Source organism: Nomascus leucogenys, chromosome 12 (genome assembly GCF_006542625.1).
Source record: "Nomascus leucogenys isolate Asia chromosome 12, Asia_NLE_v1, whole genome shotgun sequence".
NCBI lineage: Eukaryota > Metazoa > Chordata > Mammalia > Primates > Hylobatidae > Nomascus > Nomascus leucogenys.
Genome location: NC_044392.1, coordinates 55,049,893 through 55,075,433, shown reverse-complemented (window position 1 = coordinate 55,075,433; position 25,541 = coordinate 55,049,893). Strand labels below are relative to the sequence as shown.

Here is a 25,541-nt window from a genome sequence, read left to right as displayed (position 1 = left end):
TTGGAGGATTACTGGAGCCCAGGAAGTTGAGGCTGCAGTGAGTTATGATCATGCCACTGCACTCCAGCCTGAGCAGAAGAGTAAGACCCCGCCTCAAACAAACAAAGACAAAAAAAAGATAATGACAGATATATATCAATATAAATGTGTCCAAACCAATAGACTCTATAACACCAAGAATGAACTCTAATGTAAACTATGAACTCTGAATGATAATAATGTGTCAGTGTAGGTTCATCAGTTATAACAAATACACCACTCTGGTGAGGGATGTTGATAATTGGGGAGGCAGTGCCTGTATGGGGGCAGAGAATATATGAAAATCTCTGTACCTTCTGCTTAATTTTGTTGTGAACCTAAAACTGCTTTAAAAATAAAGTCTATTTGTAAAATAAAAAACAAAATCTACTTGTATCCCCGGGCATGGTGGCACATGCCTGTAATCCCAGCTACTTGGGAGGCTGAGGCACAAGAATCACTTGAGCCCAGGAGGCAGAGGTTGCAGTGAGCCGAGATCGTGCCACTGCACTCCAGCCTGGGCAACAGAGCAAGACTCTGCCTCAAAAAAAAAATCTACTAGTAAAAAAATGTTTCTAAGAATAAAGATATACTGTTAATATTTTTTCCAGGAAAAAAAGAAAAGAATAAAGGGATGAAAGATATTCCTTTCCCCACTCCCCTATAGAAAAAAAAAAAAAAATACACTCAGCCCCGTCCTGCCTCATGCTTTATTTTCCATAGAGCTTGTTTCCATCCACACCTCCTCTGGTCTCATCCATGCTGATTCCAGGGTCCAGGTTCTCAGGTCTGAGGTCCGTAATGTCAGGTGAAGCCCTGCCCATACCATTCCCTAGTGGCCAACACCCCCACCCACCACAGCCTGATGAAGCGTCTGTCAACCAGGGTTTCTTATTCCCTGAAAGAAGAAATTCAAAGATGAAATGCACCCAATTCCATATCCTCAGTCTCCTCCCACTCATATCAACATGCTAAAAGGGACCCTCATCTATCTGGAATGGAGAAGGGGACTATCTGCACTGGGGTGGGGGGAGGTTTGGGGGATGACTGCTCTTTGAATGAATGGTATCAAAGTGAAGAGATTCTGGATTTTGTAGAGTCCTGCCCTAAGGAACAAGTGGGTACCACTATCCTACCATCACTCATCTTTTACTGGCATCTCCCTACCCCAGACCCAACCCCTCTTTTCAGTCTCCATCTCATAAGTCAGCCCCCTTAGTCCACCTGCTCACTGATTCCTGACTCCACCCAGTGATTCTCCATGTTCTGTCTTCTCAGTCACCTCAAATGCTCTATGCCCCAAAAGGCTCCCCAGTGTCAGCCACCACAGGGGCGAAAGGGACTAATTTCATTCCATACACCTTTCCCAAGCCCTTTCTCCCAAGCTTCTTCCCTCATCACCCTTAACCCACAACTCACAACAGAGAATCTTGTATCCCTGAGGGCACACAGTGAGGCTGCCTCACTCCTCTTCCATGCTAAGGATTCGCAGCAGGATATTGTACACTTCATGTTCCATGTAGCCCTGTAGATGGCAGGAAAGGAAGAAAAGGAGATGAAGAACAGAAAATGGAGAGAGAGAGGTGAGGGAGAGGTTCTGTGGTACAGTGGAAGGCTATTTATTTACTATATACATTCACTTACAGTATTTAACTTCCCCATGGCTTTTTCCCTATCTTCACAAGGAAGATAATGATGTCTACTTTTCAGGATTGCTCTGAGGATTACAACCATGAATATGAAGTAAAGCACCAGTTACACAATAGGTGTTCCATTCTTTGTAGTTATTATTCCTAACAAGGGAGCAAGACACCCACCTCTTCTTCCTTGTTTAGGACTAAGTGGCTCCAGGAGGAGACTAAGAAAGGGTATCGGGGACAGGAAAAGTCCTTACTATAGGCCAGGAAATTGAAACGGAGGGGGAAACACCTCTCCTTCTCACATTCATGCACAACCTCTCTTGATCTACCAAATGAGATCAGAGACCTAGCACTGGATCCAGCTTTCTGAGAAATGGCAAGTATGTACAAGGACCCTGGAGAAGAGAGAGGGACCCTAAATGCAATACCCTATACTCAGCTTTATGTCTATATCTCCCTCAAAACTCCACCATGCGCACCTGAGCAGCATTCAGTAGATGATTCCTGTAGGTGGAGATGATCTCTTCATGGTTCTTCTGGGAATCCTGGGAATGAACATCAATGAGAAGTCACATGTCCACCCTCAGTCACCCAAGCATGAGGAGCAACACAATGAAGTGGTTAGCAGTACCAGGTGGGCTCGCTGGCCCCTCACTGTCCCATCCTGGACCACTGCCTAGCCAGGCCTCTGTAATTCCTAGAACATCTCCCACATATACATCACTTCCACTGCCGACCTTCTTCTCCAGCACCATCCCTGACAGCCAAAACATACCTGCAGCTGCAGGGCAAGGCGAGCATTTTCTCCCCGAATTGCTAGAACCTCTTCTGAAAGCTGCTCCAACTTCTTCAGCAACTCCTTGATCTGAGGCCAAGAGGAAAGAGGCAACCAATGAGGCTCAAGTCATTTCTTCCACAAACACCACCCGGGGTCAAGGTCAGCTTCCTTTTACTGAGTATAGAATATGTGCCAATTTTACACAAATTGTCTCATTTAATACTCAAAACAGCTTTTCTTCTGCGTGGTGTTCACTAAAAGTAGGAATAACAACGTAAAAGCTAATTAAGGTCACAAACTTTGGTGAAACCCTTAAAAGTCCAAATCTTCTTGATATTGTGAACTATACCCTTTCCAGTTTAGTTTCTTCTGGACTTTCTTTACTTAACTGACAGTTACCTTTTAAAAGTTGCACACATTATGATGAACACTGGGCCTCTACTGTGATGATTCCTATTTCCTCTCATGTTTTAAAGTGCAAACTAACATTTAAGTGAACATTGGCATCAAGTAGTGCAGACATTTGTATGCATTTCCTTGATTCAATTTGTGACCTTACCAGTTTTGAATTGGAATTGCACCATTTCATAGATAAAGGAAACTAACTAAATTGCTGCACTTTTAAGTTTTCAAAACAGTGTTTAAAAATTGCATTGTTTTTATTTTTTTAAAAAACAGTTTAGGCCAGGCGTGGTGGCTCACGCCTCTAATCCTAGCACTTTGGGAGGCCGAGGCGGGCGGATCATGAAGTCAGGAGATCGAGACCATCCTGGCTAACACGGTGAAACCCCGTTTCTACTAAAAGTACAAAAAAATGAGCCAGGCATGGTGGCGGGCGCCTGTAGTCCCAGCTACTCGGGAGGCTGAGGCAGGAGAATGGCCTGAACCCGGGAGGCAGAGCTTGCAGTGAGCCGAGATTGCGCCACTGCACTCCAGCCTGGGCGACAGAGCAAGACTCCATCTCAAAAAAAAAAGAAAAAAAAAAAAACAGTTTAAAAAGACTAAAATGTTCTTTCAAAAGAGACATCTAAATGTGTTCCTAATTTTGTATATGGGCTTAGGTTTTGTAACCAATAAAAAAAGCTGTTATCAAATATGATAAAACATTGAAAACTTAAAAAAATTTTAAAAATGTAAAAAACAGCTTTTCTTCTGGGAGGAACAATACTTCTCTGAAGGAAGTTTGTTTTTTTGTTTTTTAGACTGAGTCTTGCTTGCTCTGTCGCCCAGGCTAGAGTGCAGTGACACCATCTCTGCTCACTGCAGCCTCCACCTCCAGGTTCAAGTGATTCTCCTGCTTCAGCCTCCCAAGTAGCTGGGAGTATAGGCATGCGCCACCACACTCAGATAATTTTTGTATTTTTAGTAGAGGCGGGGTTTCACTATGTTGGCCAGGCTGGTCTCGAACTCCTGACCTCAGGTGATCCGCCCACCTCAGCCTCTTAAAGTGCTGGCATTACAGGCATGAGCCACTGCGCCCAGCCTGTTTTGTGTTTGGAGGCAGGGTCTCACTCTGTCACCCAGGCTGGAGTGCAGTGATGTGATCTCAGCTCACTGCAACCTCTAAATCCTGGGCTCAAGCCAACCTCAGCCTCCTGAGTAGCACAGGAACAGGCACATGCCACCACACTCAGCTAATTTTTGTATTTTTTTGTAGAGTTGGGGTTTTGCCATGTTGTCCAGGCTGGTCTCAAACTCCTGGGCTCAGGCGATTCATCAACTTGGCCTCCCAAAGTGCTGGGATTACAAGCATGAGCCACCGTGCTCCACCTGAGGGAAGTATTATTATCTACATTTTGTAGATAAAGAGACTGAATTAAGTAATTTGTCAAAATCACACAGCTAATAAGTGATGAAATCATGATTTGAACCACAATCTCTTTGACTCCTTGGCCCATGCTCTTAACTTGGTACCGGATCCTAACCTACTCCTGGCTACTGACCACTAAGGGAAATGGAGATGAGTCCTTATGGCTTATTGAGGCAGAGGCACAAATGCAGTTAATGGTAACTAGCAGTAATAGGAATAGTGGTAGTAGGAATAATGATAGCTACCTTTTACTGAGTACTTACCATGGGCCAAGAGTTCCAAATTTTTTTTTTTTTTCAAGACAGAGTCTGGCTCTGTCACCTAGGCTGGAGTGCAGTGGCGCGATCTCAGCTCACTGCAAGCTCCGCGTCCCGGGCTCACACCATTCCCCTGCCTCGGCCTCCGGAGTAGCTGGCACTACAGGGACCCACCACCACGCCCAGAGAATTTTTTTTGTATTTTTAGTGGAGACGGGGTTTCACCGTGTTAGCCAGGATGGTCTCGATCTTCTGACCTTGTGATCCACCTGCCTCAGCCTCCCAAAGTGCTGGGATTACAGGCGTGAGCCACTGCACTCGGCCCCAAATCTTTTAAATAAATATAATTTCTTATTTAATGTAATCTTCACAACCATTTTATTATCCTCATTTTATAGATAAGAAAACTGAGGACTAGAGATGTTAAATAACTTGCCCAAGATCAGATAATCTCGGTCCAGAGAACACATTCTTAACCATGACACTATATTTGCTTTTACCCAATTGTCTACTTTCATCTTCTCCTTCAATGCAACATAAAAATACTTTCTTTAATTAACCTCAACCCACACTGATTCCTATTCTGGATAACATTCCTTCTATTTTTATGTACTCCACACTATGGAAAACATACATTCTTTTATATATATATATATAATTTTTTTTTGAGGAGGAGTCTCACTCTGTTGCCCAGACTGGAGTGCAGTGGTGCGAACTCGGCTCACTGCAACCTCCACCTCCCAGGTTCCAGTGATTCTCCTACCTCAGCCTCCTGGGAGCTGGTATTACAGGCACATGCCACCACACCCAGCTAATTTTTGTATTTTTAGTAGAGATGGGGTTTTGCCGTGTTGGCCGGGCTGGTCTCAAACTCCTGACCTCAGGTGATCCACCCACCTCGGCCTCCCAAAGTGCTGGGATTACATAAGTGAGCCACCATGCCCGACCTCTTTATATTTTTCAATCATTTTAAATTTGACCATGTATCCAAGTTTTAATAATAAGTGTGAAATCATTCATTTCACGGTTAAGTCTGGAACTACTAAATCCATGTGTAAATTGATATTTAGAGTTCATAAAACATGTCTCATAGAAACATGTAGACTCACATTTAGAGCAAGCATTAAGTAGGAAACTCTGGTATCTAATAGCGGTTTTCAAGCTTTTTTTCTTTCTTTCTTTCTTTTTTTTTTTTTTGAGACAGAGTCTTGCTCTGTCGCCCAGGCTGGAGTGCAATGGTGCAGTCTCGGCTCACTGCTACTTCCGCCTCTCTGGTTCAAGCGATTCTCCTGCCTCAGCCTCCTGAGTAGCTGGGATTACAGGTGCCCGCACCATGCCCAGCTAATTTTTGTATTTTTAGTAGAAACGGGGTTTCACCATGTTGGTCAGGCTGGTCTCGAACTCCTGACCTCAGGTGATCCGCCCGCCTCGGCATCCCAAAGTGCTGGGATTACAGGCGTGAGACACCGCGCCCAGCCTCAAGATTTTTTTCTTTGCATTGGTGCCCTCTTTGCCAATGGACATCGTTTTGTAGAACCCACTCTGAAGTGGAGGCGAGAAGAGCAGCTATCGCTGGGTCTACTTTTCTTAACTCATTAGTTCCTGAGTCACCTCCTCAGAACTTCAGTAAAACCACAGCAACCCATCATGCTATTAGGCCTCTTCCCAGGCTAATGTGCAATTCAAGTCCAAATGCTAATAAACGATGGTGCTGCACTGGTGGCAGCCCTGAGCACACTGCTTCTGAATCTGGGTGCCCAATTTTAGTACCTAAGCCCCCTTCTCTCTTCCACTTATACCTTACCTCACCTCCAATCTCACCAACTCCCTCAGACCCACGAGAACATAGTAGTGTGGTCCCCGCAAAGGACTGGTGCTCTGTTTGGGGTATTAATCTGACCCACTGCTGCAACAAAGGTTGCTGGATTCAGGTTAGCAGACTCCCAAATACACAGAAACTTTCCCCAGTGCTCCCCAGGGCTACCTCAGCTGCTCACCTTGGCCTCCTTGTCTCGGCAAGCCCCAATGAGATGCTCCATCTTCTCTTTCAGCAGCTCTGCCGTTTTCTCAAACTGCTCGGAGCGCCCCCGCATCTCGCTGGCCTGGCGCTCTTGCTCGGCTGCCTGAGCGGCCAGGTCCCCGCTCCGGCGGCGCTCCTCGGCCACCGCCTCCCGCAGCCGACCCATTTCCCGGCAGGCCGTATTATACTTTTCCAGCAGAGCCTTTAGCTCCTGGCCCCAAGCCTGAGCCTGGGCCACCAGCGAACCTCGAGTTTTCTCGTGTTGCCGTAGGCTAGCTGCCTCCCGGGCCCTTAGCTCAGCCACTTCCTCTGTGGCTTGGTAGAGCAGCTGCTTCAGCTTTCCGATCTCCTGGCTCTTCCCGCTCATCGTGGCTTGAACTGCCCGCAGCTCTTCCTCCAGCTTCCCCAGGTCTTGCTCCAGAGCGGCCACTTGGGGGGATGCTGGGACCTTTAAGGAGGTGCCTGGCTCCCCACACTGGGACAAGGACCCCCGCAACTGCTGGTTTTCTTCTTGCAGCCGAGCCAGCACCTGCTGGGCCTCCCGGTGCCGATCCACCAGGGTGGTGATGCAGGCCCGCAGCTCCTCCAGGGACTCCGCTGCTTTGCTTTGTGCACTCCTCTTGCCCACTAGGTCTGGGGGCAGGCAGTCCCACAGCCCTCGGAGACCGCTGCTTTGGGAGGCCAGGAGCTTCCGCAGCTTCTCTGTGGCCTCCTTCTCCATGGTCAGTTCATTTGTCAGCAGCCCCACACTCTGTCGCAACTGCTGTAGCTGGACCTGCGCCTCTGGCTTGGGCACAAACTCCCGCTGCAGCCGCTGGCTCAGGGACTGTAGCTCCCTCTGCAACCTCTGCCGCTCCCGCCCCAACTCCCCTAACTCCTCCAGCAAGTTACTGTTGCTCAGTCTCAGTACTGACATCTCCTTCTCCAGCTGTACCTTTGCCAGGCCTCCTAGGGCCTTTTCCCCTCCAGGGGTCCCTAGAGGCTCCCCGCCAGCCCCAGGAACCCTTTTCTCCTTCTCTTCATCCTCTTTGATGCTCCCTGGGGATGCCTTTAGGGCTCCCTCTCTGGACTCCTGGGAAGGAACCTCAGGTTTCACTTGTAGTCCTGCCTTTGCCCGTTCCAGCCTTGCCAGCACCCGCTCCAGTCGGGCTTCCATCTTCTCCCAGGCAGCTGCTGCTGCCTCAGCACGGGGAGTCCCCAGGGCTCCCTCCATGTCCGGTCTTGACAAAGCCCCCCGGGCAGCATCCTTTTCTCGCCACACTGCAGCAAGCTCCTCCCTTAGTTGTAGCAGAAGCTGGTTCATGGCCGCTGGGCCCACCGGTTCAGCAACTGTGCCTCCTGGTTCAACTCCTAGAACCTGGGAACTCTCCTTCTGGCCAGCAGGCAGCTGGTCAGCATGATCAGGGCCAAAGGTCTGTGCCCCATTGGTAGTCAGTTGCTGTCCTGTGGCTTTCCTGATGGTCTCAGACGCTGGGCTCTGGGGCGGCCCCTGTTCTTCTGGTTGGGACCTTCCATGGACTTCATACTGGATCTTTCCTGGGGCTGAGTCCTCAGCCTTCTTGGGAGCTAATACTAGATTTACTGTGGCTGCTACCTGCTGCTGCTTCTTTAACTCTTGTATACGCTCAGCCAGCAGGTCCATAGGACAACCCTGCTCCATGCCATCCCCTCCAGGCCGGAGACTAGAGCCTTGCCTTCCTGAAGCTCTGGGCTCCCAGGATAGGAGGAGCCCTAGCGCCTGCACCTGCTCTCGAATCTGGTTCTCAAGGCCCAGATAGGCTGCAGCTTGAGCCTTACACTCTTCTGTCTTTTGCACCAGCTCTTGCTCCAGCTGAACAACTTTCCTCTGCTCCTCTTCATACTTCGGCCTCCACTCCTCCGAGCACGGGTCTTCATCCTCCTTCTCCTCTTGCTCCTCTTCAGGCTCTGCTCTAGGTGGAGAACCTGCCTGGGGCTCAGATGGAGAGGCCTATGTTGGAAACAGAATAGTAAAATGTGGCCACCAGGCAATGAACTGAGCCCTAGCAGTGCCTTTCTTCCCTTAAATGTCTTGACACCCCAAGGACCACTGGGAATAGGCACAGTGGGATAGCCTGGGGTGTGTCAAAAGCAAAAGGGGGAGGCACTTAGGGTCTTACCTGGGATGCAAGATCTGGGTGCTGGACTAGCCTCTGACCTATAAGAAAAGATATGAGGAAAATGAGAGAGAAGACAGGTTCCATGTGCTTCTAGCCCACATTCTTATCTTCAGACTTTTTCTGAGAGGAGTGGCCTCTCTGTGATTAATCTCACCGCACATCTTCCTGGTGCCAGAAGCCAATCTTGTTTAGTGGATCCCTAACTATCCAGCAACTTTGGTTTCCTGTCCCAGAAATGGGCCACTTCATTCATTTTGTTCGCTTATTTATTTATTGGTCACTGTGTCCGGCACTTTAATAAGCACTGGAACTTCAATGGTGAGCAAAACAGAAATGGCCTATCATCTAAGGGGGTTACAATCTGGTAGAGGAAAGAGAGAGTGACCAACAAATCACACAAATAGGTGTACAATCACAACTCATAAACGCCAGAAACAACACTAGCCAGAGTTGTCCTCAGTGAGAGACCAGGCTGCATTAAAGAACTTTGTGATCATGCTTTCAGGATGGGGATTTGGGGTCTTTTCACAGTAGCAGCAATAAATAGGTAAACTCTCAACTCAGGTGACGATTATTTGTCAGATAGATTACTTCCATGGAAACAAATGGGACTCTAAGAAACTTCTCTGATTCTAGACTATCAAGGAGAACATGGAAGTTACAAAAGGGCCTTTACCGCCCCGCCGCCGCCGGTTCAGGGCCTGCTGTAGCAGCCTCCACAGTGACTTGTCTTGTGTGTGCAGAGCATAGTGCAGAGCATCATGCCCTGTGCTGTCCACAGCCCCCGCGTCTGCTCCGTGGCTCAGGAGCAGTTCAGCCACCTCGGCACTGCCTTTCTCACAGGCCAGGATCAAAGCCGATCTGTGGGTTGAGACAAATCTGAGCATAGACGTTCCCCGTGGAACCCAGAAGTCCTGGTTCCAGACATTCCACTCACAGGGTAAGCTCTCACTCAGTGGGGTCAGGAGAACAACAGACCAACATTAGACCAGACTAGACTTCTCTTTTTTTTTTTGAGACGGAGTTTCACTCTTGTTGCCCAGGGTGGAGTGCAATGGCATGATCTCGGCTTACTGCAACCTCTGCCTCCCAGGTTCAAGCGATTCTCGTGCCTCAACCTCCTGAATAGCTGGGATTACAGCCATGCACCACCACACCCGGCTAATTTTGTATTTTTAGTAGAGACAGAGTTTCTCCATGTTGGTCAGGCTGGTCTTGAACTCCTGACCTCAGGTGATCCGCCCGCCTCAGCCTCCCAAAGTGCTGGGATTACAGGTGTGAGCCACTGCACTGGGCCTGGACTAGACTTTTCAAATGCCATTCCTTAGAGCTGCAGGAACAGAAATCAGGGGGCCAACTGGATGAGCTCCATTTTTATCTGCTCTGTATATCAAGATTCTACACACTTTTTTTTTTTTTTTTTGAGACGGAGTCTCGCTCCTCTGTCGCCCAGGCTGGAGTGCAGTGGTGCAATCTTGGCTCACTGCAACCTCCACCTCCCAGGTTCATGCCATTCTCCTGCCTCAGCCTCCCAAGTAGCTGGGACTACAGGCACCCACTACCATGTCCGACCAATTTTTTTGTATTTTTAGTAGAGACAGGGTTTCACCATGTTAGCTAGGATGGTCTCGATCTCTTGACCTCGTGATCCACCTGCCTCAGCCTCCCAAAGTGCTGGGATTACAGGGATTCTACATATATTTTTTATTGGAAAAAAGGATCCTCTTGCTTAAAAGATAATTTGAAAACCAGTAAATCCAGCCAATGGGTCCAAAAGTATCGATTCTACTTCTGGGGTCATCTATCTATGAAGACGGTGGTGGCAGCAGGCAGAGCTCTTCAGAATCTCCACTGGGAAGGAATGAGGTTCCCAAGAACACAAAGACCAATCTGACTTCTTCCCCAACACACACACACACCACACACACACACACACACACACGTTGCCCACTGGCTTCTTTCTGAATTGGTCAGGCATGGGAATTGGGGTGGGTAGACGAGGGGGACTCACTTGTCATTCTTGTCTGTAACATTAACTCGGGCGCCTCGCTGCAGCAGTTGTGAGCAGATAGCTGCGTGCCCACCCAGCGATGCGATCATCAGAGGTGTACGTCCATCCTGCACAGATTGTAGGAAGGAGGTCATGAGGAGCCAGGGACTGCAGAGGCTTGACACAATCCTACCGGCTCCCCTCCCCTCACACCTGTCCAAAAAAAATAAAAGCCCAGATCTTGAGTCTGAACACTCCCTTTTGGAGAGTTAGAAGCTCTCCAGAAGATAAGGCTTAACCTCTCTGTGAGGAAGAAGAGGAGAAGCAGGAGGAGAAGGAAGAGAAGGGTGGTGCTAACACAACCCTAGGTCATAGAAGTTGGCCAATCAAGCTCAGAGAGAGCAGCAGCCCTTCTGTGTAGGACACTGCCCACTTGCCCATCTGACACTCACATTATCCAACACGTCCAGGAAGGCTTCGTGGTCACACAGCAGGAGCACACTTGAGGCACAGCCAGAGGAGGCTGGGGAGGAGTTGATTGGGTTGAGGGGAAGCATGAAGAAAGCCTACTCAGACTATGACCCAACATCCCTTCTGACCATTTCATTGGTTGGCCCTGGCTGCCCTTCCCTCCTTACACCTCCCCTTTCCCACCCTGTAGTCTCTGCAGCCCTGTTCCCATGAGTCCCCTGCACACACCTGCCCAGTGCAATGGACTACGGTTTTCTGCATCCACAGCATCTTCATTAGCACCATGCTGCAAATGGCCACAAAGGGAAGCAGCATGGAGCTTGGCGTTAACATCCTCATCCCATACCCCCATTGGGTCACCAATTTCCATGGTAATATGAGGAGGGGCAGGAGGTCCACTTTGGAGAAGGCTATCTACTAGGCAAGCCCACTTCATTCATTGCTGATGATAGGGAGCCTTGAATATCAGCCCTGGTTTCTAAACCAAGGGGCTAAGAAAAATCAGATGGTAATAAACGTGTTACAGAAAATGACACCCAATGTCCCCATGGCTGGTACTTTAGAAACATAATTGTGAAATTTGGAAAGGATTCGGAAGAACAAAAGTAGAACATCCATTTGCCTGATGGCCAGTTAAGATAACTGATTTTTTTTTTTTTTTTTTTTTTTTTTTTTTTTTGAGGCAGAGTCTCTCTCTGTTGCCCAGGCTGGAGTGCAGTGGTGCGATCTTGGATCACTGCAACCTCTGCCTCCTGGGTTCAAGCGATTCTCCTGCCTCAGCCTCCCGAGGAACTGGGACTACAGGCACGTGCCACCACATCCAGCTAATCTTTTGTATTTTTATTAGAGATGGGGTTTCACCGTGTTAGCCAGGATGGTCTCAATCTCCTGATCTTGTGATCTGCCTGCCTTGGCCTCCCAAAGTCTGGGATTACAGGCATGAGCCACGCACCTGGCCGGTAACTGCCTTTTGTACTTTTGGAGACTCATTTATAAATTATCCACATGTCATTTTACATGTATATTTCTCTTTATACTACTAGACTATAAACTCTTCAGAAACAGACAGTAGGGCTTTGGTTTAATTTGAACATCTCTGTCCTCCTTCCTCTTGCCCCTCATCACAGCAGGAAGTCTCTGCAGTGGCTCTGCTAATGACAAAATTGATAGTGCCTGGCAACTCTGCTTTATAACCTGCCCTCAAAGGCAGTATCAAACATGGTGCCTGCACATAGTAGGTGTTAAATAAATGTTTGCAAACAAATGATTATCAGCCCTTCTATTGGGGAAGAGGTGAGTACATTTGGCCAACTATTCCTTGTAAGTCTGAAATGAAGTTAGAAAACTCTGAGACCACTTCTTCCCTTCACAAGAGTAGTATCAAGGGACTGCTCTTACCTGAAGCAGAACCTTAACACACTGTGGCTGGCAGGAGATGGTGGCCAAGTGTAGGGCAGTGCTTCCTGGAACAGAAAGAAGGGGAGAAGGAGGGTAGGTGGCCCCATGCATGCTGATGACTCACAGGGAGGGAAGGCAAGAGACGCACAGATAATCAGGAGATTAGGGAGAGAAGCTTTCAGCCACACGGGGCCAGAAATTCCTGTTCCCCAAGTGCCTGGTACCTGTGATGAAGGTGGGAGTGGGGGTGAGGTGTGCCCAGCTTACAGGGAGGGGAACTCCTGGAAGGATGCTGGCCAGAACTTACTGAGGAGAGAAGCAAGGGGCCACAGTAGGAACATCCAGCAGGGCCCAGCACCGCCCCCGACTGCTGCTGTACCAGGGGCAAGCAAGCAGCGTGGCCCAGTGCTCCGGCTCACTCACCATCCTCATTCTTGCTGTTGATGTCAGCCCCATTTGCAAGCAGGATAGTCAAACATTCTGTCAGGCCTTTGGAGGCTGCCAGATGAAACCTGCCAGAATCAAGGCCGAGAGGCAGAAGGATAAAGGGACCAGGGATGAGGAATGGGAGAATCTTGATAAGCCCTTCTTGCTATGCTCCCTACCCCAAAGCCAATCCTAAAAGCAGAAAAAGAAGCTCCCCTAGCTTGAATTTCTGAGAAAGAGAAGTCCGTATGGCCTCCAATCATAAAGGATGCTAAAAGCAAGGAAGAAATAAGAGCTACAGGTCTCAAGGAATCTCAGACTATTGCAGGGGTGTCTAGGGAACACATAATTACCTGCCTCTCTGAGCACAGAACCCTTAGCAGAAGTGGAAGTGTCACAGAAAGAGTCAGCCAGAGCAGAGTGAAGGCTGGACATTCGAAGGCTTTGGGTAGAGACAAGGGATAACATTTCCCTTGATTAATCACTACTCCCTCTAGCCATGTGACTCCCATGCTACCACTTCATTTCAAATTTCCCAAGCATACACACCCTCCTACTTGTGCAATGAAGAAACACTCTACTTAGTGTATATATTCATTTTCTGTTTGTTTAATGGGCTTTATGTTCTTTACAAGTCAGTGGTGTCAATCTGGGTTGTGCGATGGATGGAGCTCAGGAACAATATTTTCTTTCCCCACTTTGTGTAGAACTTACATGTAGCAAAAAACTATTGATATGCTTGCTAATTAAGACAATGAAAAGAGCTCTGAAGTTGTAGGCATTCCCTGGTCCTACGTTATATTGGATTTGGGGGCTTCAAAAGGGAACCACATGTAAGGGGCAGGGGCAGGAGGACTGACTTACGGGGACTGGCCGTTCGAGTCTAGCTTGGTGGGTCGGGCAGATTTTCTGGAGGCCAGGGCAGCCACGCGTCCCACATCCCCCCTGTGCACTGCCTCCAGCAGCTTCTGATCACGGCGGTTCCATCTCTCCACCTGGTCCAGAGCCACAAGTTTTGTGAATATACGGCATGGGGGTAGTGTGGAGAAAGAAAAGAGGCAAATGGTTAGGATGCCAAATGAGAGAAAAGGAACATCCTTTAGGTCCTTTTTCTCTTCCACAAGTCACACATCCTAGATCATTTAGTCCTTCTTAGGTGGGCCTAGCTAAATCTTAACCAGCTAACATGCCACCGAGAACTATTGCTGGTTATTTCCAGGCCTGAGCCAGAAGGACCCTGGACCACTGAATTAAAAATCATTTGAGTGCTGAATGCACAGTATTTCAAATGTCCTTTTGTCATCATGATTAGAGTTGTTGTTCAGTGCCCAACCTCAGAGCAATCCTTTCCCTTTTGCTCTCTAGGTCTTGCTGGAGCAAATGGAACCAACGTGACCACTTTTGAGGACTCATGTTGCCTCTTACCACCACCTCCACCCCTGAAACCCTGCTGCTCTGCTTTTTGTCGTCAGTTGTTTGAGAAGTACATCAAGGCACCAAGCTTCAAGTTACAGCTAGGAGTTTCAATACCTAACCATTCCATCTCTTTTCACTGGCTTTGGGCCCCACAATTAAAAGAGGAAACTAGAGTTTCTGTTTTCCCATATCATATCTAGGCCCTTTGGCAAGCGTCTCTCTCCTTTCCATGGCAACAACAACCAAAAGGCAAAGAGGTTTCTAGTTATGTTTGAGGAAGCAGCAAAAGGCAGCTCCCCTTCTCCTCCCTCCCAGTTTCCCTGGCAGGGAGCAGCTGTCTAGACAACAGCCACACCTGGGCATGCATTGTTCTATCATTCCAGCTTGGGTTTTGCGGGTGGTAGGGTAATTACAATAATTGAAGTGTTACAGGGCGTAAAAGAGACAGCTATGTAAAAACACCCAGGGCTGAAAGTACAGAAAAGCCAGGTTTTGTCCAGAGAAGGGAATGAAAAGGAAGAGAGAGATGCAAAGATCTGTGGTCTGATGTAAAGGGTGCCAGACAAATATTTCGCTGGCTGGCCTGAGTTTGGGACCTAGTTCAGCTACATTCTCGGCTATGTGACCTAAAGTAAGCCATTAAACACCTTTAACCTGTTTCCTCTTCTATAAAATATGGCTAATAACAACTACCTCATCATGCTGTGACTATTAAACAAGCTAATATATACAAAATCTCTTTACAAACTGTAAAGAGCCATACAAATGTATGGCATCCTTCTAACAAAACAGGAAGTAGTGGGGGGTTGGTGGTGGCACATAGCATTTTATAAGGTATAATCTCAACAAGAGGCTATAGAAGGGGGTGAAGAAAAATAGGGTCTGGAAGCCCAGTTACTGGAAGCCCAGTAACTCATTTTCAAACACTGTTTATGTAGCCAGGGCAAATTATTAATCAACCACAGGAAAGCTTTAAATATCCAAACCATAAAATTATGTAAGGTAGATGGATTCTGAGGTAATACTTCTGTACAGAAGTTGTAACTTCCCACAGTCCTTTCACGTGCTATTTCAATTAGTCTCTCAACATCCCTGGAAAGTAGCTAGGGCTATTATTCCAACTCTTTGACAGAAGAAACGGAAGTATACCGAGATTAGATAACCATTCAAGATCACGAAAAAGAGTGGCAAAATTGGAATTAAAATCCAGGCCATGGCTGGGTGCGGTGGTTCACGCCTGCAATCCCAGCACTTTGGGAGGCCGAGGCGGGTGGATCACCTGAGGTCAGGAGTTCAAGACCAGCTTGGCCAACATGGTGAAACCCCGTCTCTACTAAAAATACAAAAAATTAGCTGGGGGTGGTGGCCAGCACCTGTAATCCCAGCTACTCAGGAGGCTGAGGCAGGAAAATTGCTTGAAGCTGGGAAGTGGAGGTTGCAGTGAGCTGAGATTGCGCCATTGCACTCCAGCCTGGGTGACAAGAGCAAGACTCCGTCTCAAACAAACAAACAAACAAACAAACAAAAAAAGAACCCAGGCTACCTGATGCCAAATCCTAGCCCTCACACCAGACCACACTACTACAAGCTATAGAAACAGGTTTACTTATTTCCAGATAAACAGTCTCAAGTTGCCTCCAGGGCAAAGCCACCCACCCTCAGACTACTGTCTGCATGGAGTCTCAGACTCTACTGTCGCATGGAGTCTCCAAACAGATTAACTCTCAAATAAACAAAATGACTCCTTCACATACTAACAGACTCTGACATGTAAGAACGCATTTTCTAATGCCCTTTGGAGACCAGGTCACCCCCAGGAAAGCAGAGAGCTAGAACTATGCCCCACGACAGGGTGCTGCCATCAGCTGACCTCAACCTGCAGTTCTCTGTTTCAAGTCTTGACTCTAACACTGTCTGCCTCTGTGAATTTAGGCATGTAACAACATCTCTGAACCTCAGTTTCCTAATACTATAACAACCTATAAGGCATCTAGCTCGGTGTCTGTCACATAGTAGATGCATAATCCATCCTTCCTGAGCACATTTTAGATGTTCCTGGGCTCAGATGTTCCTGTTCTCCAGCCAGGAGAGTGGAAGGGATCTTGCTGATATTAGCCAGTGAATAACAGCCAAGCTGTACAGACGGTAAAGATGCTTCTTAGCAATATACATACTTTTCTTTCCACTTCTTTTTTTTTTTTTTTGAGACGGAGTCTCACTCTGTCGCCCAGGCTGGAGTGCAGTGGCGCTGTCTCGGCTCACTGCAACCTCCACCTCCCAGGTTCACGCCATTCTCCTGCTTCAGCCTCCCAAGTAGCTGGGACTACAGGTGCCCGCCACCACGCCCGGATAATTTTTTGTATTTTTAGTAGAGACAGGGTTTCACCATGTTAGCCAGGATGGTCTCAATCTCCTGACCTCATGATCCGCCCTTCTCGGCCTCCCAAAGTGCTGGGATTACAGGTGTGAGCCACTGCGCCCTGCCCTTTCCACTTCTTTTTATTTCTTTTTTCTCTTTCTTTCTTTCTTTTTTTTTTTTTTTTTTTTTTTTTTTTTTTGAGACTGAGTCTCGCTCTATCGCCCAGGCTGGAGTGCAATGGCGCAATCTCGGCTCACTGCAAGCTCCGCCTCCCGGGTTCACGCCATTCTCCTGCCTCAGCCTCTCCGAGTAGCTGGGACTACAGGCGCCCGCCACCACGCCCGGCTAATTTTTTGTATTTTTAGTAGAGACGGGGTTTCACCGTGGTCTCGATCTCCTGACCTCGTGATCCGCCCGCCTCGGCCTCCCAAAGTGCTGGGATTACAAGCGTGAGCCACCACGCCCGGCCTCTTTCTTTCTTTCTTTCTTTCTTTTTTTTTTGAGACAGAGTCTTGCTTTGTTGCCCAGGCTGAAGTGCAGTGGCATGATCATGGCTCACTGCAGCCTTGATCTCTGGGCTCAGGTGATGCTCCCACCTCAGTCTTCTGAGTATCTGGGACTACAGGCATGCTCCACCACACCCAGGTAATTTTTTTTTTTTTTTTTTTTTAGAGATGAGGTCTCACTGCATTGCCCAGGCTGGTCTCAAAAACTCCTGGGCTCAAGTGATCCTCCACACCTCAGCCTCCCAAAGTACTGGGATTATAGGTGTGAGCCACCACGTCTGGCCTGGATACTTTTCTTTCCAGCTAGATAGTTCTAAATCCATCCAATTTACTTCCTATAATCTCATTATACTAAGTAGCGTTTAGAATGGGTGGAAATTTTTCATGGCCAAGCTTCTGCAGAGCTGGAGTAAAGGACAGAGAGATGCTTTCAAATGTTAAGATCCAGTCTGTAGCTTACCCCAGCACCTTGGAAAGGAGGCACTAGATTACCATCACAGCCTCGAGGGAGCAATCACCAAATTAATCAGCAGACTCAATAAGTATAAGCTTTGTATTTCCATATTTTTTTTTTTTTTTTTTGAGACGGAGTCTTGCTCTTGTTGCCCAGGCTGGAGTGCAATGGCAACATCTCGGCTCACTGCAACCTCCGCTTCCCAGGTTCAAGTGATTCTCCTGCCTCAGCCTCCCAAGTAGCTGGGATTACAGGTGCCTGCCACCACGCCCAGCTAATTTTTGTATTTTTAGTGGAGACAGGGTATCGCCATGTTGGCCAGGCTGGTCCCAAACTCCTGACCTCAGGTGATCCACCCGCCTCAGCCTCCCAAAGTGCTGGGATTACAGGTGTGAGCCACTGCACCCAGATGATCCAGTGCCAATTATTTAAAGCTCTCTTCTGGTCCACTTCTGGTCTACCTAGGCAGAGTAAGCTCATATGTAAGATACCCTCAAGGATATCCTCTACTTGACTAAAATAAAATGGGATTATAGGAGTTGGGTTTTTTGTGTGCGTGGATTTTCCTATATACTGGTAACTTAGATTAGCTTTAAAATGATCACTGCTTTTTCAGTCGTTACTCAGACTGATGGTGCAGGACTCTGGCCCTGGACCCAAGTGTGTGAGTGGAGATGGGTAGAGGCAGTCTTCCAGTGTGACTGGGAAGCCAGCCTTTTGGAGTGGCCAGAAAGACTGCCACACTACTTCTTGACAAATGGGTCCAGAGTAGTTTGCCACCCAAAACAGTGGAGGAATTTATCATGAGAAGTGTGGGGAAATTTCATGAGGAACAAATTTGCAGCTGAAACTGGCCTATTTGTAAGCTCTCTATGACTCCAATCTGTCTGAAGAGACAGTTTTTTTTCCAGCTAGATAATTATAAACCCATCCAACTTACTTCCCATAATCTCATTATAGTAAGATCTTGTTATACTAAAAGTTTAGAATGGGTGGTCATTCTTTATGGTCAAACCTCTGTACAGCTAGAGTCAAGGAGGACAGAGGGATGGTTCCAAATTCCAAAAGCCAGCCCACTCATTCCAGCACCTTGGAAAGGAGGTACTGCCCAATCCTTGGGGGATCAGAAAGAGAGAGTTTCCCTATTCCTAAGAAGCAGGCAGACTCCACAAACCTGTAAGGGAAAGGCAACATTGAATACTTTCAGTAACAAAGGAAGAGTCCATATGAATTTCTAAAAAGTCATCGTGAGTTAAGACTGAGTCTGGGCAGCCTCAGTTTCTGGTGCATATAATAGTAAATATCTTTTGATTGGTTGATCAATGTGTGGAAACTAAGTGGAGATGCAAATGTAAGTGGGACAAGGACAGGCCTCAACAGAGTTCATACTCTTGCCTCATAGCTTGCTTCCAAGATTCTGTAACCTGCCCATGCAGAATGAGCTAATTGAACATTTCTGATATTTCCTTATGAACGATACCACTAAGTCAAGTTAGCAAAGCAATATTGCTACAAGTAGCTGGCTAATTTGCTTCTAAATTAGCCATAACCCCAACCTCTACAGAAATTCCATTTCCAGATAAGGGGGCTCTCTGTAAGAGATCTTTAGAGAAGAAGAAGCAATACCCTCCCTAAGCTACCACCTTCTATAATCTTATGTTTGTTTTGTTTTTTTTCTGGGAGAACATGGGGAATAGAGTGACTTCTGCTGGGAACTCTGAGTCTGCTCTATCCTCTTCTCTCATCATCACTTTCCCCCAACTCAACCAAAGGAAACAGAGAGTATCATTCCTAAACAACTGGGCAAGGGTTCAGGAAATGAATAATCTGGGGAAAAGCAGGCAGGAAGGCCTTGAGCCTTGACTGGCCCAAAAACCAGTCTGATGATCAGACACTGCAGTGAACTGGCTGGGGTGGACTCTGCAGGCAACTTACCCAGTCCTTTGGGGAGCAGTCAGGCAACTGTGCATCCTCTGGCAGTGCCTGTGAGGCTGACCAGACTGCAATATTAACTCACAGCAAGCAGGCAGGAGGAAAAGTGGGACTGGCGACCACTGGGCAGAGTAGGGCAGAGGTTGGAGGGGAGAACAGAAGGTTGCTGTTGTGGGACCATCAACTGGAAAAAGGTTTGGAGTGATGTTTGAGGAAGAGCAGTGCTGGTGAGAGATGGGAGTGAAAGTGGCATGGGGCAGGAGGGAAGCAATGACAGAGGAGATTGTGAAAAAGGGTTAGCAGAAGGCACAGGGCTGGGAGTGCTTGTTGAACTAACAGGAAACATTAAGGATAGAGCTACGTTGAAGGCAAGATTGTGGGGACAGGGCAGGGAAATATGGGGCTCTGGGGCACAACTTGGTGGTGTAGAATGGAGCTTGAGGCCAGGCAGGGGCCAGGGAAGATGCTTGGGGGAGGTTTGGTACTGGGAGATGGAGCAGAAGTAGGGGCAGGGCCATGGGAAGGGGACAGAGTTGCAGAAAACGAACCAGAAATCGGGGGTGTAGATGCTAGGGGGACAAGAAAGGGGCCGGGGGAAAGGGCCTTGGGGAGGGTAGAGGTGAGCAGGGCAAGTCAGAAGATGCAGGGCAGGGTCTTGAGGAATGTAAAGCTGGCGGGCTTCCTTGCAAGACCAGAAGAGCTAGAAAGACTGATAAAAAGAAAAGGAGATGATGCATTGAGACGGGACTAAGGACTTCTGTCACCACAGAGCTGGGACCCCAACCCCATCCTCCCACACATTTTGGCACCTACCGCCACCTGTGAGCTGGAGCAAGAGAAGATACGCTTCATGGCCGGCGTCGGGGCCACGGGGAATGGGGACGCGCAGAGAGCCGGGCCACAGGTTCCCGAATCCACTGGACTTGGCTGCGGCTGTGCGAGAGACAGCTGTCAAAAAGCAGAGCAGGCCCCGCCCCAAGATCCGCCTCAGAACCCGCCCTGCTCAATCAGAGGCAAGAACCCAAGGGCTGGGCTCAAAACTCCGCCCCTGGCCCTGCCCTACCCCACCCCTGCAGAGGAGAAAAGCCCGCACGCAGTCTTAGGCTGTGACGGGGGCTTGGCCTCGAACCTCGCCCTTCAAATCTGAACCCACCCTGGGATCCGACCTGCTCAATCAGGAAAGGAACCGGGTGGGCTCCGGCTGAGACTCCTCCTGGGCCTGGCCCCGCCCCACCCGCAGTTCCAGGCTGGGCCTCCGCCCCAAGCCCCGCCTCACCCCCGCCCCTCGGAGAGCTGGCCCCAGAGGCAGGAGGGTCCCGGCTTCTACCATGGGCTTCGGTCTCACGGACTGTCGCATTTGCATTTAATCACTGGTGAAGTTACCTCTGCCCCCGCCAACTCCCCTCGCCTCGCCCCCGCCACTATTCCCCGGCCAAAAACCCAAGCAAAAAAGAGCATTTGAAGAGAGCAGTTCGGAAACAGGAGATTGTAGTGTTAAGCAGAGCAGAGATAATGCGCGGCCCACGGTAACCTGGGGGACAAAACCTAAGGAAAGGGGATCAAGTTCAATTTTATTTTTTCTTTCTGTTTTCTGAGACAGAGTCTCTACTCTGTCCCTCTGTCGGCCAGGCTGGAGTGCATGGCGCTATCATAGCTCACCGTAACCTCTAACTCGTGGGCTTAAGGGATCCTCTCACTCCAGCCTCCCGAGTAGCTGAGACTACAGGCATGCGCCACCACGCCTGGCGAATTTTTTTTTTTTTTTTTTTTTTTTTTTTTAAGAGATGGAGTGTCTCTATGTTACCCAGTCTGGTCTTCAACTCCAGGCCTCAAGCGATTCTCCTCACGGTAGCCTCCCAAAGCGCTGGGATTATAGGCATGAGCCACCACTGTTCCTGGCCCAGGCTCAATTTTTAAACGCACTTCTGAATTAGAAAAGAGCAAAGATCGAGGAGAGTAATTTTATTTTAAGCCGCTCCCCCCCACCCGCTCCCGCCTCCGCATAGAAACAAAAAATAACCAAACAAAAAACTGTCTTCATTATTTCCACTGCCCTTGAAGTTCAGGCTCTTGGTAATTCTTGAACAGTCAGTCGCAGCCAACTGGTCTTCCTGTCTCTCTTTTCTCCTCTCCTCGCCGGAGAGCGCTCACTAAAATGCATAAGAAAACCTACAGGGTAAAGCCCAAAGTTCTTAAGTGGTTTACAAGGCTCCTCAGGAGTCATACGCTGCCGCCCTCTTTCCCAGTCCCATCTCTCATTACTTTCACACAAAGGAGCCACTCAAACTGTTTCTTTTTTATTATTATTTTTATTTTTTGAGACAGAGTCTCACCCAGACTGAAGTGCAGTGGCACGATCTCCGCTCACTCACTGCAGCCTCTGCCTTCCCGGTCCAAGCAATTCTCCTGCCTCAGCCTCCCAAGTAGCTGGGATTACAGGTATGTGCCATCACGCCCGCTAAGTTTTGTATTTTTAGTAGAGACAGGGTTTTGCCATGTTGGCCAGACTGGTCTCAAATTCCTGACCTTAAGTGATCCACCTACCTTGGCCTCCCAAAGTGCTGGGATTACAGGCGTGAGCCACTATGCCTGGCCTTGTTTTTTTTGTTTTGAGACAGGGTCTTGCTGTCACCCAGGCTGGAGTGTGATAGAATGATCGCGGCTCACTGCAGCAGCCTTGACTTCTTAGGCTCAAGGGATCCTCCCACTTCAGCCTCCTGAGTAGCTGGGACTACAGGTGCACATCACCATGCCCAGCTAATTTTCATATATTTGGTAGAGATGGGGTTTCACCATGTTGCCCAGACTGGTTTTGAACTCCTGGGCTCAAGCGATTCTCCTCACCTCAACTCCCAGAGCACCAGGCCTCAAATTGTTCTAATTTACAATTCCCTTTGCAGCTGGTGATTAATCCTCCCAAGAATGCCTCCTGTCACATTTGATCCCTGTGGTGGAAAAGTTAAATATTAAATTTGAACTCAATTGAACGTGGACAGAAACAATGGTCACCAAGTCCCAGAACAGGTTGTGTGAGCCCCTTGAGGTGTTTGTCCAGCACTGTTTTGGAGAAATCTCTATTTCAATCTATTCCTACACGTTAGTTATTGAAAAACAATAGACAATTGCAAAAATAAGTTGAACGTTTTGTGTTCCTTGAGCCCAGTTGCCAAGGGCCTCGTTGCCTCATGCCAAACAACTCGTTACAAAAAGAGCTAGGGTCCCAGACTGCGCCAAAACTTCATGAGACCTGTCCTCGTCTGTGCATGGATGAGTGGCCGACTCTGGAGCCCAGGCTGTTGCTTCTCAGTCTGGTGGTGAATCCTCTATAGTCTTGTGAGTGCGGTGTTCGACTCTGGAACCCAGGCTGCTGCTTCCCAGTCTGGTGGCAAATCCTCCATAGTCTGGTGAGTGTAAATATCTTTTCCCTTCTCCCCTTCCCATTGCAATTTGCTTATTATGTCAATCTGTTTATTATATCATTTGCTTATTATTATATAATTTGCTTATATTAATTTGCTTATTAATTTGCTTATTAATTTGCTTATACCATTTGCTTATTATATCTGCATTGCCATTTACATGGGATAAAGCTTGTTTACCCTTAAAGGTATTGTGTGTGTGTCTTTTCTTCTCCCCTTGTGCGTTTCCTGCACAGAACAACCCCCCAGCCAAATTTCTTTTTTCTATAGTTTTCCCTTACAACCCTGCCATCCCCACTGCCCAACAAAGTGTGCCTCTTGTATGACATACTCCTAGTACTTGTTGATATATAGCAACCACCTCTTTGCATTTGCCATTTTTTTTTGTTTTTGAGATGGTGTCTCACTCTGTCACCCAGGCTGGAGTGCGATGGCGTGATCTTGGCTCACTGTAACCTCCACTTCCTGGGCTCGTGCCATCCTCCCACCTCAGCCTCCCAAGAGATGGGAATACAGGTGCGCACCACCGTGCCCAGCTAATTGTTTTTGTATTTTTGGTAAAGAGGGGTTTCACCATGTTGTCCAAGATGGTCTCGAACTCCTGAACTCAAGTGATCTGCCTGCCACGACCTCCCAAAGTCCTGGGATCACAGGCATGAGCCACTGCGCCCAGGCTGTATTTGCCACTATTTGTTTACATGTTTGTTTCTGCTACTGGACTGGACTCTTTGATGGTAGTTGTGTTTTATATTATTGCCATTGCCAAGCACATATTACGTGCTTGATATCTGATGAATAAATGAACGAAAAAAATTAATGAAGAAGCAAAGGAGCAACAAGCAGAGGAAGGAACAATACACAGTTGCTTCTTAAACTAATACTATTGCAAAGAAAGGGGTAACAAGATTGGGTTTAGAGAAAGCCCCAGTCTGGAGCTGAGGGTGGATAGGAGGGGAATCTCTAGGTGGAAAAATATATTAAAAGTTCTCTCTTAATCATATGGATAAAGAATTACATGAGGTCAAGGAGTGGGGACGGATAGCATTAGGAGATATACCTAATGTAAATGACGAGTTAATGGGTGCAGCACACCAACATGGCACATGTATACATATGTAACAAACCTGCATGTTGTGCACACATACCCTAGAACTTAAAGTAAAATTAAAAAAATAAATTAATTAATTAATCCTAAAAAAAAAAAAAGAATTACATAAGGTCAGGCACAGTGGCTCACACCTATAATCCCAGCATGTGGAAAGGCCAAGATGGGAGGATTGCTTGAGGCCAGGAGTTGGAGACCAGCCTAGGCAACACAGTGAGACCCCCTCTCTAAAAAAATTTTAAATATATATATATACACACACACACACACACACACACACACACACACACACGTATATGTGTATGTATATGTGTATGTATATGTGTATATGTATTTATATGTGAGCATTAGATGAACCAGTCCTCAAGGAAACCTACCTCCACTTGGGGGCTGACTGAGGGTAAAGAGGAGAGGAGAGTCTGTTAACATAATATGGTTGCAGTCTCAGCTCTAGAAACTGTGTGCTCCATAAAGGCTGATCAAGTTAGAACCTGTATGAAGTGCACTGAGGGTCACAATGGAAACCCTTTCCTGTCACAAAACAACTCAGCAGGTTGACACAGAATGGTGTTCGTGCCAAATAGGCCAGACAGGCCACAATTCTCAGGGTAAGGCAATAGAGGCAGAGACTTGGTCTCTAGAACGCCATTGCTTAAGTGCACGTGTTCCCTCAGGATACTGAAAAAACTCTGGGTGTCTCAAGAGGAGCCTAGAAGATACCTGCTTAATGGAATCAAATAGATTTGATCTCTACCATTAGAACCTTAAATTATTCAGCTAATTATCACCTTAGAGGGCTCAAAGAATTTATTTCAAAAGGGATGAGGCAGGCCAGGCGCAGTGGCTCACACCTGTAATCCCAGCACTTTGGGAGGCTGAGGCAGGCAGATCACGTGAGTCAGGAGTTCAAGATCAGCCTAGTCAACATGGTGAAACCCTGTCTCTACTAAATATCCAAAAATTAGCTGGGCATGGTGGTGCATACCTGTAGTCCCAGCTACTCAGGAGGCTGAGGCAGGAGAATTGCTTGGACCCAGGAGGCAGAGGTTGCAGTGAGCTGAGATCGTGCCACTGCACTGCAGCCTGGGCGACAGAGCGAGACTCCATCTCAAAAAAAAAAAAAAAAAAAAAGATGAGGCATAGGACAAGATTTAGCGGATGAGACAATAGCACGTAGAAGAAACACATCTTCACAATCTGGGAGATGGGTCAGAGAGCAGGAACACCACCACCTGGTGCTCCAGTATACTTTCTCCCTTAATCTTCACAAGGCATGATATGGTAGATTATTTTATGACAAAATAGTTTTATAATAATAGTTACCATTTACTGAGCATTTACTAAATGCTCACTTTTCTTGGATTATTTCATTTTGTCTTCATGACCCTAATAGGTTTAAAGATG

At 47.7% G+C, this 25,541-nt stretch overlaps 1 protein-coding gene across 4 annotated transcripts; it reads right to left on the bottom strand.

The window, feature by feature from the left end:
- Nucleotides 1-710: 710 nt before the first annotated feature.
- ANKRD35 (ankyrin repeat domain 35) lies at nt 711-20,573 on the bottom strand. Of its 4 annotated transcripts, XM_003268093.3 has the most exons (14): nt 20,427-20,573; nt 13,811-13,941; nt 12,944-13,032; nt 12,521-12,585; nt 11,351-11,408; nt 11,104-11,174; nt 10,673-10,779; nt 9,338-9,522; nt 8,662-8,699; nt 6,501-8,492; nt 2,434-2,523; nt 2,138-2,203; nt 1,438-1,543; nt 711-916 (listed from the first exon to the last, which is right to left on the bottom strand). In XM_003268093.3, exons 1-13 carry the CDS (start codon nt 20,463-20,465, stop codon nt 1,481-1,483), a joined length of 2,994 nt encoding a protein of 997 aa, XP_003268141.1. In that variant the 5' UTR covers nt 20,466-20,573; the 3' UTR covers nt 711-916; nt 1,438-1,480. The 4 variants fall into 4 exon arrangements, with proteins under 4 accessions (XP_003268141.1, XP_030680579.1, XP_030680578.1 ...); XM_030824719.1 differs by lacking the exon at nt 11,351-11,408 and having other exon boundaries at nt 20,427-20,538; XM_030824718.1 differs by lacking the exons at nt 11,104-11,174; nt 11,351-11,408.
- Between the last annotated feature and the right edge of the window lie 4,968 nt (nt 20,574-25,541).

What these genes read in the sequence shown, in the direction of transcription:
- ANKRD35 (XM_003268093.3), bottom strand. Translation starts at nt 20,465, where the DNA reads ATGAAGCGTATCTTCTCTTGCTCCAGCTCACAGGTGGCG. An exon ending in GTGTTAAGGTTCTGCTTCAG is followed by an intron (nt 11,409 to 12,520) that starts GTAAGAGCAGTC and finishes GGCCATTTGCAG; the next exon opens with CATGGTGCTAATGAAGATGC. An exon ending in TCCTGGACGTGTTGGATAAT is followed by an intron (nt 10,780 to 11,103) that starts GTGAGTGTCAGA and finishes CAATCTGTGCAG; the next exon opens with GATGGACGTACACCTCTGAT.